Source organism: Nicotiana tomentosiformis, chromosome 12 (assembly GCF_000390325.3).
Source record: "Nicotiana tomentosiformis chromosome 12, ASM39032v3, whole genome shotgun sequence".
Classification (NCBI taxonomy): domain Eukaryota; kingdom Viridiplantae; phylum Streptophyta; class Magnoliopsida; order Solanales; family Solanaceae; genus Nicotiana; species Nicotiana tomentosiformis.
The window spans coordinates 34688713-34702694 of record NC_090823.1 but is presented as its reverse complement, the minus strand read 5'-3'; the positions used below and the strand labels follow the sequence as shown (position 1 = coordinate 34702694).

The following is a 13982-nucleotide window of genomic DNA, read 5'->3' as shown; positions in this document are numbered from 1 at the left end:
TATCAGATCGGATTTGCTTACTCTTACGCAATTGCTACGGTAGGTATATTATCAGACATAATGGATGTTACTCATGACCTAATCTATATTATGTGTTCCTCTCTTATATTATGACGGGTTGTGAGGCTACTTGATTATTCGTCCTTATGGCGATGTATGAGTGAGATGTCTCTCGTGATGTTGATTTGCTTATTGCAACTCAGTTGTGCCCACCTTTTCTCGTATTGTATTATTCATATTCAACTCTCCATAGTCAATTTGTGCACTCTATCATGCTTGATGTTGACACACATGTGCTTAGTGAGCATAAGCATTATGGCTCAATGGGTATCCCTATATGGATTGATATGTTTGGGATCAAGTTACGATCCGTAACGGTGTTGTGTGGGATACCCTTCCTTATGTTTATTTTGTGTGTTTTGTTTTCCCTTTTGGGGGATGAGTTCATGAAATTATGCTTTTGTTGTTAAATAAATTGTACTTGTTGGATAGTTCTCATACCTTACTTTCTTTACATTCTATGATATATCTGAGTTATTGTATGTTTGGGTGTACAAACCATGTTGTGTGAGGTTCTATGTCACCTTTGTGGTGACTTGTCTGTTGTGCTGGTTGTATTAGGTGAGACGAGGTGTCTAGACACGGGATTTGCACCATCGTAGTGGGATAAGAATGTTTGGAAGAATAAAACCATATTTCCGCTTAGAATTTTGCAATGGTCATTGTCTGACGAGATGGCTTCTTGACATATTGATTTCATGGGTGGTTACGCGTTTCTGTATGTTTCTTTTATCATTAGCAGTATTATGAAGGTTCGGAATGATGTTTCATTTGATATAACATATATTGTCGTTACCGGGTTAGATAATAAGCAGCTATCGTGGTCAGAAGTTATTACTGTGAGTACATGAGTTATGTGGCACATTGGGTGGTTTGACCATGGTAGTGTGATGGCTTGGCACAAAATATTTAGACTTATACATCGTATAGATGCAAGAATCATGTCTTATAATGAGTTTCAGATGTTGGAGATATGGGTTCTAAGGTTTATGGACTAAGGTTGAAGTAAGATCTTCAGTTAAGTTGTGTTGTCAGGCTTATGTGGATTGGGTGACATGGGATCACCCACGGTTATGTGTAAGGAGAGGTTATATGGTGATTTGATGGCTATGGAATGACGCTTGGCACGTTCGAGGATGAATGTATGTTTAAGTGGGGGAGAATATAACCATCCGACCGGTCGTTTTGAGCATTTGTATTCAGTTCGGTAGTCTAAGGTCATGAGTAGCTTCATATGGTTTATTATGACTTGCGTGTATCGCCGGTTTTGATTTTCGAGTGGTTCAAGATTTATTTGGAAGAATGATTCTCATTTTCGAAGCTTTAACTTTGAAAAATTGACCAAGTTTGACTTTTAAGAATTTGACCTTGGATCAGAGATTTTGTGGTTCCGTTAGGTATTAATTGTGATCTTGGACTTGGACATATGCGCGGATTTGTATTTGGGTGTTTCTAGAAGATTTTGGCTCTATTTGGCGAAAGTTGGCAATTTGAAGATTTAGAAAGTTTATAGGTTAGACCGGGAGTTAACTTTGATGATATTGAGTTCGGATTGTTGTTCCGAAAGTTGTAATATATTTGATGTGTATTTAGAACTTGTGTGAAAATTTTGAGGTGATTCCGAGTTAGACGTGTTTGACGTAAGTTTGGAATTTTGAAATTTGAAATAGTTCATTAAGCTTGATTTGAGGTGCGATTCGTGGTTTTGATGTTTTTATGTGGGATTGGAGGCCTCGAGCAGGTCCGCATTATATTTTGTGACTTATTGGTATGTTCTGACGGGAACCCGAGGGGCTCAGTTGAGTTTTGGGGTGGTTTCGTATCATTTTGAATCGATTTGGGATGACTGATGTTCTGTTGCTCATCGCGTTCCCAGTCATTATGTCGCGTTCGCATAGCAGGTATTTGGGTCCCTGGTGTTTGTTCATCGTGTTCGAATTGAGGAGGACTCATTCGCGAAGCTTTGTTAGTTAGACGGTGTTTTAGGCATCGTATTCGCGGTGAAAAGGGCGCGTTCACGAAGGCCTGGTCAATGTTGAGGTACGCGTTCGCGAAGGATACGCCGCGTTCGTGATGTTTTGTCGTGGCTGGAGGTAGTTTGGCTTTACGATCGCGATGGTGCAACCGCGATCGCGAAGGGTACACATGAAGTGGTAGTGTAAGTTTATATTTTCAAACTTAGTGTTATTTTATCACATTTTAAGTTGGGGAGCTTGGATTTAGGCAATATTTGGGGAGGATTTTCACCACATGGATTTGGGTAAGTATTTTCGACTAGGTTTTGATTATTTTACATGATTCCATCTTCGATTTTGGCATTTAATTTGATGAATCTAAAAGAGAAATTGGAGATTTTTGTCAAAACGTTTTTAAAGTGAATAATTGGATTTTGAACATCGATTCAGATATTGAATTGGATGGAATTAGTATGGTTGGACTCACATACGAATGGATTGTCAGAATTTGTGAGTTTTGTCATATTTCGCGGTGCGATCCTATGGATTTTGGGGGTCAGTGAGACTAGTTTCTACCTCTAGCGGAGTTTGCCGACAACAATATCTATCAGTCGAGTATCTAGATGGCTCCGTACGAGGCCTTCTATGGGAGGTCATGTCATTTTTTGGTTGGTTAGTTTGATCCTGGTGAGGCTAGATTGATGGGCACAGACATAGTTCGTGATGCTTTGAAAAAGGTGAAAGTGATTTAGGAGCGACTTCGTATAGCTTAGTCCAGGCAAAAGGGTTATGCAAACCGGAAGGTTCGAGACGTGTCTTTCATTGATGGTGAGAAGGTTCTTCTCCGAGTGTGGCCTATGAAGGGCGTGAGGCGATATGGGAAGAAGGAAAAGTTGAGCACGAGGCTTATTGGCCCGTTTGATATCGTGGAGATAGTTAGGGAAGTTTCTTATAGGATTGCATTTCCTCCTAGCCCAGCACAGGTACACTCGGTATTTCACATCTCCGTGCTTCGGAAGTATCATGAAGATAGGTCACATGTTTTAGACTTCAGCACGGTGCATGTAGATGGGAATTTGACCTATGAGGAACAATCAGTGGCTATTCTAGACCGGTATGTTTGAAAGTTGAGATTTAAGAGCTTTCCTTATGTGAAAGTGCATTGGAGAGGTTAGCCAATTGAGGAGATTACTTGGAAGTTCGAGTATGATATGAGGTATAGATACCTACACCTTTTTGCCTATCCAGGAACATTTCTATGTCTATTCGAGGACGAACGTTTCTTTTGTGGAGAATGAGACGACCCGATAGGTCATTTTGAGTACTAGCTTCATTTTTTGTGCTTGGAGACTTTTTATAGCTCCATTTGATGATTCATGATTGCGTTCATAGTCCGTGTCGTTTTTCAAAAAGTTTATACAGTCAAACCTCTCTATAATAGCCTCGTTTATTCCGAATATTTTTCAATGTTATAGCGAAGTACTGTTATAGAGAATATATATTATAACATAACATGAAAATTGATTCTCGAAAAGGTTGGCTTTTATAGTGAAGTGTTGTTATATAGGGATGCTGTTATAGAGAGGTTTGACTGTATGTGAAATTTTGAAGAAAATATAATTTTTGACCTTAAAAAGAATGACTAGAGTTGACCGCTATCAATTTTTTTTGTAAACAAACTCGGATCGGTGTTTCGACGATTTTGGTAGGTTCGTATTATATTTTGGACTTGTATACATGTTTTAGTTGGGGTCTTGGGTGACCCGAGGATGTTTCAGTGGATTATGTGAAACATTGGAAAATCAGTTTTAAACTTGAAAATGTTGAGTTTTGATGACTGATTCTTGACATTTGACGTTATTTTAATGATTTGAAATAAAGAGCGAGTTTGTATGATATTATTATACTTGCGCGAATGTTCGAATTGTAGTGCGATAGGATCAGTTGAGCTTTCAATGGGTTGTACATGGTTATGGACAACTAATGCATCAGTTGGTGTGGTCAGCATGTGGGTTTCGCAAATGTGAGCTTCGCATTTGCGAAGTCAGACTCGCATTTGCGAAGGGGAAATGGGAACTGGGGACTTCACTTTTACAAAGTAAAGGTCGCAATTGCGAGATGGTGGTGTACTGTAATTGCGATGGATGTGAAACTCTAACCGCATTTGCGATGGATGGGCACTTCGCAAATGCGAAGGTATTGTCGCATTTGCGACATCTGCATGGTTCAGACACTATTCACTTTTGCGAAAAATGGTTCACTTTGCTGAACATCGCAATTGCGAACAAGAATTCACAATTTGTGATATATGCAACTGGGTAAATTGTAGGGATTTCGGGATTTAGCTCATTTTATACCATTTTTGAACCCTAGACTCCATAGAGGAAATTTTTAGAGAGCAATTTCTTCCTAAATTCATTGGTTAATAATCTTAACTTATTTTTGTTCAATTTCTATTACTTGTTAAAGCATTTTATCATTGGATCTATGAATTTAAAAGTTGAAATTGGGTGTTATTTAGACCTCAAATTGAGGTCGGATTTTAAATTAAATCACATATCCGAGCTCGGTGGTAAATGAATAATCGAGATTTGATCTTCATTTCGGATTTCGATCATGTGGGCCTGGGTTGACTTTTTGTTGACCTTTTTAATTATGTAAAGATTGAACGTTTTTCATTTAAGGGTAGTTATTAAAGCTTGTTTTGACTTGTTTGAACAATATCTGACTATATTCGATTGGTTTGGAGGCTTGTTCTAAAGGGAAAGGCGTGTTGGATTGTGTTCCGGAAAGAGGTAATTATCTTGGTGAATCTTGATTTGAGGAAAATAGGTAGAATCGAATCTATTTGCTATGTGATCTATGTGTTGGGGGCGGCGTATATTCAAGGTGAAATTTGTATATGCATTGGCCATGGGATAACCATGCTGGTAGAATTAGCCCTATTTGTGCTTGGTCAATTATATATTATGTCTTCCATACTTTATATAGATTCTTTAATCCTTTAATTTCTCGTGTTCATATTATTTTATATGTCGAGATTATTGAGATATTGGTGTTGAGATCGTTGAATTGTCAATATGTTGTTGGTACTATTTATTGAATGATTCTCATATGACAAGTTGTGTTTAAATAATACTATTAATGCTGAATTTGCTTCCCACCTTGCTTGGTAAAATATTGTATGTTATTGCTTGATGAGGAAGAGAGAAATGCACGAAGGGTGTTGTCGTGCCTGTGAGGAAGTGTGAATGTGCATGAAGGGTATTTCTGTGCCTTATTTGTATTTGAGTGAGCGTGAGGATATGCACGAACGGTATTTCTGTGCTTGTTATTATTTTATAATGTAATGATGAGATAAAAAGTATGAAAGGTGATGCTGTGCAATTGTTTTTACATTATAATGTGGGGATGAGAGTAAAACCACGAAGGGTGCTGCTGTGCAATTTTGTTGATTTCACTGCTCTATACTTTTGATATTTGGAATGTGGACTTGGCTTTGTTGTTTCGTTATTTAATTTGAAAGAGGATTACTCAGTGACACTTTACTTTATGTTTTCATTTTATGCCCCTCTACTTGTGTACTTGTTATCCCTTTCACTTGCCATTATCTCGTTGTTATATTTGATACTTTATCTGTTATTTCGTTACTTCTTGATATATTACTGTACATGTTTATTGTAGTTGTCTTGTTTTAGTCTCGTCAGCACCTCATCGGCGTTAGGCTCGACACTTACTGAGTAAATTGGGTCGGTTTTTACTCATACTACACTTCTGTACTTCTTGTGCAGATTGGATATTGGTACCAGTGGAGTCCCGAGAGGTGCTTAGTTGATACCATATGAGTTATTCGAGGTAGAGCTGCATTTCGTTCATATGCCTTGAGTCATCTTCTTATTTCTATTGTACTGTTTTCATTTTTTGGACAGTGTTGTATTTCTTTCAAAATAATGTATTTAGTAAACTCTAGTAGCTCATGTATTTGTGACTCCACATCCTGGGATGGTTTGCATTAGATGTTGGTTTAAGACTTATTATGTATATCTTCGAGTTTCTTTTACACTATGTTACTATCCTGTTGTTACACATTTATTGCAGTTCTTTCATGTTTTTCTATTGTGTGTTGGCTTGCTAAGCAAGCGGTGTTAGGTGCCATCATGACCCCCGATTAGGTTTTTTTTTTAGCAAATTATACTACTAGGCGGGCTTCCTAGTAGCTATTTTATTAATAACTAAACCAAAATTCACAAAAGAAGAGTACAAGTAAGGGGGCCAAAGGCTACAGGAGTATTGCCTCTATACCTTAGTTATATAATCATTACTATGCGCCTTCATTGCCTCGTGATGGCAGCCTCATGAAGAGGCTCATGGTGTGGCTGCCAGCAACGTCTCACGAGGGCGAATGATCTCATAGCCGTTTGGATATTTCCCAAAGGTATAATACAAATAGTAAACACTTACTGAGCTAGACCTTACCGCGATTGGTTGGGATCTTGAATCGTGACAATTATTATTATTATTATTAATAATAATAATAAAAATAATAATAATAATAATAATAATAATAAACTTTAATCTTCTCAAGTAATTTTTTCTAAATTCCATTTGTCTTAATATATATATATATATGTTCCGAGGTATTATAGAGCCGAGTCAAAGGACTATATCTGTTTCCTGTCGTTCTATCATTCAGTTAGGGGTTGTAATAATCGCATTCCCATTATTTTGCATAAGGTTAAACTTTGTTTTTTTGCTTTGCTTTTCCATGCCTTGACTAAATTTAGAAAGGAAAACAATAGACTAGATATAGGTAATCAAGATTTCCTATTACTGTGTAAGAGACTTTAATTATGACATGCGTATACCTTATTAATTTACTTCCCCACGCAAATCTCTAAACCTTTTGCGGTATACACGATTGGATGCACTGCATGATAAATTTTTTTAGCATATCATTGTGGACCTAATTAATAATTTGCTAAAGATATTTTCTTTAAAAGTAAAGGAACTAGAATTGATCTTCGTCTCCTAATGAAATGGTGATCAGATTTTATATATCTATATATGCAGCAATGTTTCTCCCTCTGTTAAAGCACACTAGAACATCCAAGTAATGTCGCTCGCTCTGTCACTTGCTCTTTGGATAACTTTCAGTGTCACGGTCCTCTTATGTTTTGCTTACTGCTGCTGGTTGATCTATTATGTGGCCAGATTCCAGCCTGACCATGACGATGCTGCTGGAAATAATAACAGTGGTCCGCCAGTAAATGGGGGTGAAAGGGGACTGTCTGCCGAGGAACTGGAACAACTCCCGAGAATCACGGGCGAAGAACTGGCAACGGAACATGAGTGCGCTGTATGCTTGAGCCAAATCAAGAGCGAGGAGCTAGCTAGAGTGATTACGGGTTGTAACCATGTCTTTCATCAGAAGTGTGCGGATATTTGGCTATCCAAACACCCTATTTGCCCTGTTTGTAGAAATAAGCTGGAGACTTCTGATCCTCCAGAAACCAGCTCTAGGGGTATGTGAAATTCAGCCTTTTGGTATATTATAGTACTAAGGGTTTTTTTTCTTTTGGTTACTGATGCAGTACTCAGGTAAGATAGTTTTCTTTTTTTTTTTTGTATCGAGTTAGTTACAGTATATTATTAGTGGAGGTTGCCTGTGCTGAGCATAGGGCCAAGCACAGTACTGCAAGCTAGTATGATATTTATTTTCCACTGTACTTTTGTTTTAGCTGGCCAATTTTAATTACGAGGTTATTACTAATTTTTTTGTATCTTACTAAGCTCCATATAAGATTTTGAAATACTCCAGCCCAGACAAAGAAGAAGCTAAAAGCAAACTTGATCAATTATTGGCTCCGGTTAACTCTCCAACAAGATAGTAGTACTATATGAAGCACTGTAAGTGATTTTCTGAAATTTCTCTGATCTCAAAGCCTTTCGGTAATTTGTTCCTCACAAGTCAAAACACATATAAGGTACCAACAGCAAAATGATTCCTGTAAAGTTAATGATTGCAACGTGTAATATATCAGAGCAGAAAACAAATTGCCTTCTCAGAGTGCAAGAGACCACAGATAAGTATTCAAGGGGACTATCTTTCAATTGAAGAGCAAGTCGCTCCTCTCCCTCCCAGCAGATCAGTTAAAAGGTCTGAGCAGGAAAGAGAGGCTTTTCAGTAAAGAGTCCACCATTTTTGAAAAGAGTCCACGAATGTTTTAAGCATATAATGTGGAGTTCCAAAACTACAAAACAAAGAAAAGCTAAATTAATTTCCAATAATGCTACCTAGACTCTTTTCTTAATATCAGACCACAGTCTCATGCTTCCATGTGCTCTACTTTTACCACGAAATAGGGCATTCTGTGCATAGATCACAGGTGAAAACTAGTAGCCCCATCTCCACCATTTCTATAAACCATCTGATGGAAAATTAGCATTGTCCTGGTTAATAGAAGTAACAAAAGGGACAGTGAATATATGAACCAATGTCTCAGATTGTCTTGTTACGAAGATATCAACTCTCTTCACAATGCTGTCTTGTTACCAAGCTGTTCGCATTACCAACAATATATAATTCATTGTCATATCGTTTTGTGGAGTGTTTCTCCTGCAGAGAGTGCTACAACATAGATTAGTGCTGTCTGAAACATGAATTCTAAGTTGGAAAAAACCAACTTGACACAAATTATGCACAATAAAATTCAGAGCAACGCCTTGTTTATTAGTTTAACTGCGCAAGGGGAGCTAGAATACAGGATTCAGATGCATAGATTGCCTTCATAAAGAAGCATAAACTAAGCACACATAGATCATAGACCTTAGCGAACGTTTCCTCACCAATACTCTTTCGCACTTCGTATTTACCAACTCTACGTTAGATTTTTGTCCGATTCATTATTGAGATACCAGCAGAGATTCTGTAGAAAATAGCAAGAGTAGTTATAATTCTCTATATAAAACAATTTACTCCAAAATGTCAATAACCTTTCATAAAACACCTCGCTTTCCAACACAAACTATCCTTCACACTATTCATACACTTAGCAGATAAAAAACCATCATACATACATAGATGAGTCTACTACTTACATTCATTCAGTTCATTCACAGAGTTGCCGCACAAACTAAATGATTGAAATAAAATTCCGAAAAGCATCAACAATACCACTAACGTTTTGAAAATGGCTCAAAAATACCATCCCTTAACCTTTTGGTTCGCAAATGTCCCTAAGATTTGTCTTTGGGTTCAAACATACCCCTATATCTAACCGAACTAACCTAGTCAATTTTTTGGCTTTAACTTCGTCATGTGACATTTTCTTAACCCACCACGTGTATTATTTTGTCACGCCCCAACCTCGGGAGACCTTTAGTACCGATATTCCACAATTCACAATACCTCTGTATTCTTACACGAAGTCCGATTTGAGCCCGATCGGCTAGGCCATCTCATTTGAGATATTACCACAATTTCATTATAACTTCCAGCACAGTACCACTATGTGTGCGGCATAGCGTCCAATCACGGCCCGATCGGCTAGGCCATCTCATTTGAGACATTACCACAATTTTATCCACAATACCATCGTGTTCTCATACGGAGTCCGATCTCGGCCCGATCGGCAAAGCCATCTCATTTGAGACATTACCTTCTTCAGTAATCATCTCACATCGTACTTTTTAACAATTACAAAGTCATTCTTGGCACTTGGCCGTATTTCATAGTTCCAGTTCCCTTTTCCACATTCAAATATCATTATCATTATCAACATCAATAGGGCTTCCCATTAAAGACATTAATTCACATATGGGCATTTTGAAAAATCTTAGGCACATAGAGGCCATTCATACAATTTGGCATAACAACCTTTATTTCGGTCTTGACATGAAGTTTTAACATTCCTAACACATATTCCACATTTTGAACATATTCTCAAATGGAAAGATGACACGATGAAGCATTTAGAATAAACATTGAACCAACATCCTTCAACACAACCATATTAGGACAAGCCAATTCAATAATGATCAAAGACTTACTCCAATTACATGAACACCGTGGGATTCAATTCTAAAAAGAAGGTGGTTTAGCCAACATACCTCAATTGATCTTCTCAAACTCTAAAATGATCCGTAATTCTTAGCAACTTTAATATATTTTAGAAATATAACAAGTTGAACCATAATTAGGAAAATGATCATGGTTTTAGCTCATTTGAGCATTTTATCAAACACTAGGTGTGCATTAAGGTTCTAAGGCTCTTTTGTGGGAGACCCATGATTTTCCAACCCACTCTCTACCAGTTTTAGCTCACAACCTTCCCACATACTTTAAGGATGCATGCATGCAAGACAACAATCCCCACAGCTAATAATTGCCTCTCTAATTACCCCGTTTTTCTAATATTCCGAAATTGAGAGCTAGGACATATATTCTTACTTTTAGGGTGAAGACTCCCTTTGTTAATCCTCAATGATTGAGAAAGAATTGATGGATAATGTTTAAGGATTTCTCCCCTACTCTAAGAACTCTCCCTCTCACTCTAAAATATCATAAATGTGCTCAAAATAGTCTATGGGATATGTTTCAACGGAATTGGGTCGGGTTTAAAAACCCCAAAATTGAAGCTCCAGAACGGGTTCTGCGGTCGCATATGTGACCGCATAATGGTTATGCGGTCCGCGAAATGATCGAGAAAATGGGTGCCAGAGCTGGAAAGAAAGGGACTTGGTCTACGGTCACTATGCGGCCCACAAACCTATTTTGCTGTCGCATAATGCACCGTAGAACGGTTCTGCGGTCGCATAGTGCACCGCAAAACCTCCCTCCGAAAAATCCCAAGGCGGGATATGTGACAAGAATGTGGCCCACAAAACGGTTAGGCGGTCACACAATGTCTGCGAAATTGGGCATCAGAAATGCCCCAGAAATCTGCCCCACTCTGCGACTAGTCTGCTGTCCGCAGGTTCTGCGGCCGCAGAAATGCGTACTTCTACCCAACGTTTTCCTTCAACTCCCAGCTTACTGTTCAATCCAAACAGTCCGAAAGCATTTCTACTACTATTAACCTCTACGCCTACTTTGGCATCACGAAATTCGGGTTTTTAGGAAATATTTTACGGGGCCTTACATCCTCCCCCACTTAAGATCATTCGTCCTCGAATGAGGATTAGGGTCTATTGTTAGCACCTTATGAAACTCATTTTTTTTTTCATACCCTACACCAGCAACCCCAAATTTAACTAACTCCCTAAATTTCCAAAAAATTCGCAAGAGTTTCTTTTGTAACTAGGCTTATCCACCTGTTAGAGAGCCCCAGAATCACATCCTAACGATATGCATAGAAACCAATGAGGTAACATAACTCATAACAACACCAACCGTGGCCTCATGTAAATAACATATAATCAAAAGGAACACCTTTACATTACTAAATAAGGGATACAAAATTCATAGGCGACAAGTTCATAAATAGGATTACACAACTATTCGAATAAGTAAGGATACTTCTTTCTTCTTCATATGTTCCTTGGCCTCCCATGTGGCCTCTTCCACCTGTTGGTTTCACTATAACATTTTCACGGAGGCAATTTCTTTATTTCTCAACTTTCGGACATGCCTATCAAGAATAGTAACTGGAATTTCATCATATGACAATTCTTTATTAACCTCAATGGTCTCAACCGGCACAATAGTTGACGGATCTCCAACTACCTTCTTTAACATAGACACATAGAATACCAGGTGCACTAATGACATCTAGGGTGGTAGCTCAAGCTTGTACGCCATCATATCGATCCTTTGGATGATTTTGTACGGCCCGACATACATCGGACACAATTTACTCATTTTCCCAAACCACATAATACCCTTCATGGGGGAAACCTTCAAGAATACCCAATCATCTTCTTTGAACTCTAAGTCTCTGCGACAGACATCCGAATATGATTTTTGATGACTCTGGGCAGTTTTTAACCGCTCCTTTTTTATCTTAACCTTCTCCATAGCCTGATGCACGCAGTCTGGCCCTATCAACTTCGCTTCCCCAATCTTTAACCACCCAATGGGAGATCTACATCTCCTACCATATAATGCATCAAATGGTGCCATCTGAATACTCGCATGAAAGTTGTTGTAATAAGTAAACTCTATGAGTGGCAAATGATCATCCCAGCTACCCTTGAAATCAAGAACACAAGCACGCAACATGTCCTCAAGCGTCTGAATAGTCCGCTCTTCTTTCCCGTCGGTCTGTGGATGGAAGACTGTACTAAGATTTACCTCACTACCCAAACCTTGCTGAAATATCTTCCAAAAATTGGCCGTTAACTAAGCCCCTCGATTGGAAAATAATAGAAACTGGAGTGCCATGTAGCTTGACTATTTCCTTGATATACAACTGAGCATATTGTTCCTCTGTGTCGGTAGATTTAACTGGCAAAAAATGAGCTGATTTCGTGAGTCGGTCCATGATCACCCAAATTATGTCAAACTTACGCGGAGTGCGTGGTAATCCTAGCACAAAATCCATATTTATCATCTCCCACTTCCACATTGGAATTTCTATGTTCTGTGCCAACCCACCAGGCCGTTGATGTTCGATCTTCACTTGCTGATAATTCAGACACTTTGCCACAAAGACCGCCACATTCCTTTTTATGTCATTCCACCAATAGACTTCCTTGAGATCGTGATACATCTTTGTAGAACCTGGATGCACGAAATACCTAGAAGCGTGAGCCTCAGTCATGATTCTTTCCCGGAGACCATCTACATTCGGAACACATAGCCGCCCTTGGTACCTTAGTGTACCATCATCCATTCCAAGAGAAAAAGCCGTAGTCTTATGTTTTGAATCCCCTCCTTCAATTGCACCAAAAATGGGCCGTTGTATTGCTTCTCTTTGACTTCCACAGCAAGCGATGAATCGTCCCTATTTTGCATAATTACCCCTCTTTCATTAGAATCCGTAAAATGAACTCCCAAACTAGCCAATTGATGGACTTCCTTGGCCAATGGCCTTTGATATGACTCCAGGTGTGCTAAACTATTCATAGATTTCCGACTAAGCGCATCCGCCACAACATTGGCTTTCCCCGGGTGATATAGAATATCGATGTCGTAATCCTTGAGTAACTCAAGCCATCTTCTTTGCCTCAAATTCAGCTCATTTTGTTTGAAAATATATTGAAGACTCTTGTGGTCCGTGAATACCCCCACATGGACCCCATACAAATAGTGACGCCAAAATTTCAATACAAAAACCACCGCCGCAATTTCTAAGCCATGAGTTGGATAATTCTTTTCATGATTTTTGAGTTTCCTTGAAGCATAGGCTATAACCTTGCCGTGTTGCATTAATACACACCCAATCCCAATTATTCAAGCATCACAATATACCACGAATTCATATGTACCCTCTGGCAGGGTCAACATCAGCGCTGTAGTCAATCTTGATTTCAACTCCTGAAAGCTCCTATCACAAGCATCGGACCATTGGAACTTAACCGCTTTTTGAGTCAATTTAGTCAATCGGGAGGCAAGAGTAGAAAACCCCTCCATAAAATTCCTGTAATACCCTGCTAAGCCCAAGAAACTGCGAATCTCGATGGGCGATGTAGGTCTAGGCCAATTATTTACTGATGAATTCTTTTGAGGATCAACCTTGATTCCTTATCTAGATACAACATGACCCAAGAATGTGACAAATTCGAGCTAAAATTCACACTTTAAACTTTGCATACAATTGGTGCTAATGAAGAATCTGCAACACTGCCCTGAGATGATCGGCATGGTCCTCCCGACCTCGTGAATTTACAAGAATATCGTCAATGAACACTATCACAAAAGAGTCGAGGAAAGGCTTGAAAACCCGATTCATAAGGTCCATGAAAGCTGTCGGAGCATTGGTTAGCCTAAAAGACATCGCCAAAAATTCAAAATGCCTATACCGAGTC

At 38.7% G+C, this 13982-nt stretch overlaps 1 protein-coding gene across 1 annotated transcript; it reads left to right on the top strand.

The window, feature by feature from the left end:
* The first annotated feature begins 7128 nt into the window (after positions 1-7128).
* On the top strand, positions 7129-8203 carry LOC138902460 (RING-H2 finger protein ATL39-like). Its single transcript, XM_070190328.1, has 4 exons — positions 7129-7537; positions 7607-7613; positions 7834-7882; positions 8057-8203. The coding sequence occupies exons 1-4, from the start codon at positions 7129-7131 to the stop codon at positions 8201-8203; spliced, it is 612 nt and encodes a 203-aa protein (XP_070046429.1).
* Positions 8204-13982: the final 5779 nt, after the last annotated feature.

What these genes read in the sequence shown, in the direction of transcription:
- LOC138902460 (XM_070190328.1), top strand. Translation starts at nt 7,129, where the DNA reads ATGTCGCTCGCTCTGTCACTTGCTCTTTGGATAACTTTCAGTGTCACG. An exon ending in TTGATCAATTATTGGCTCCG is followed by an intron (nt 7,883 to 8,056) that starts GTTAACTCTCCA and finishes GTAATATATCAG; the next exon opens with AGCAGAAAACAAATTGCCTT.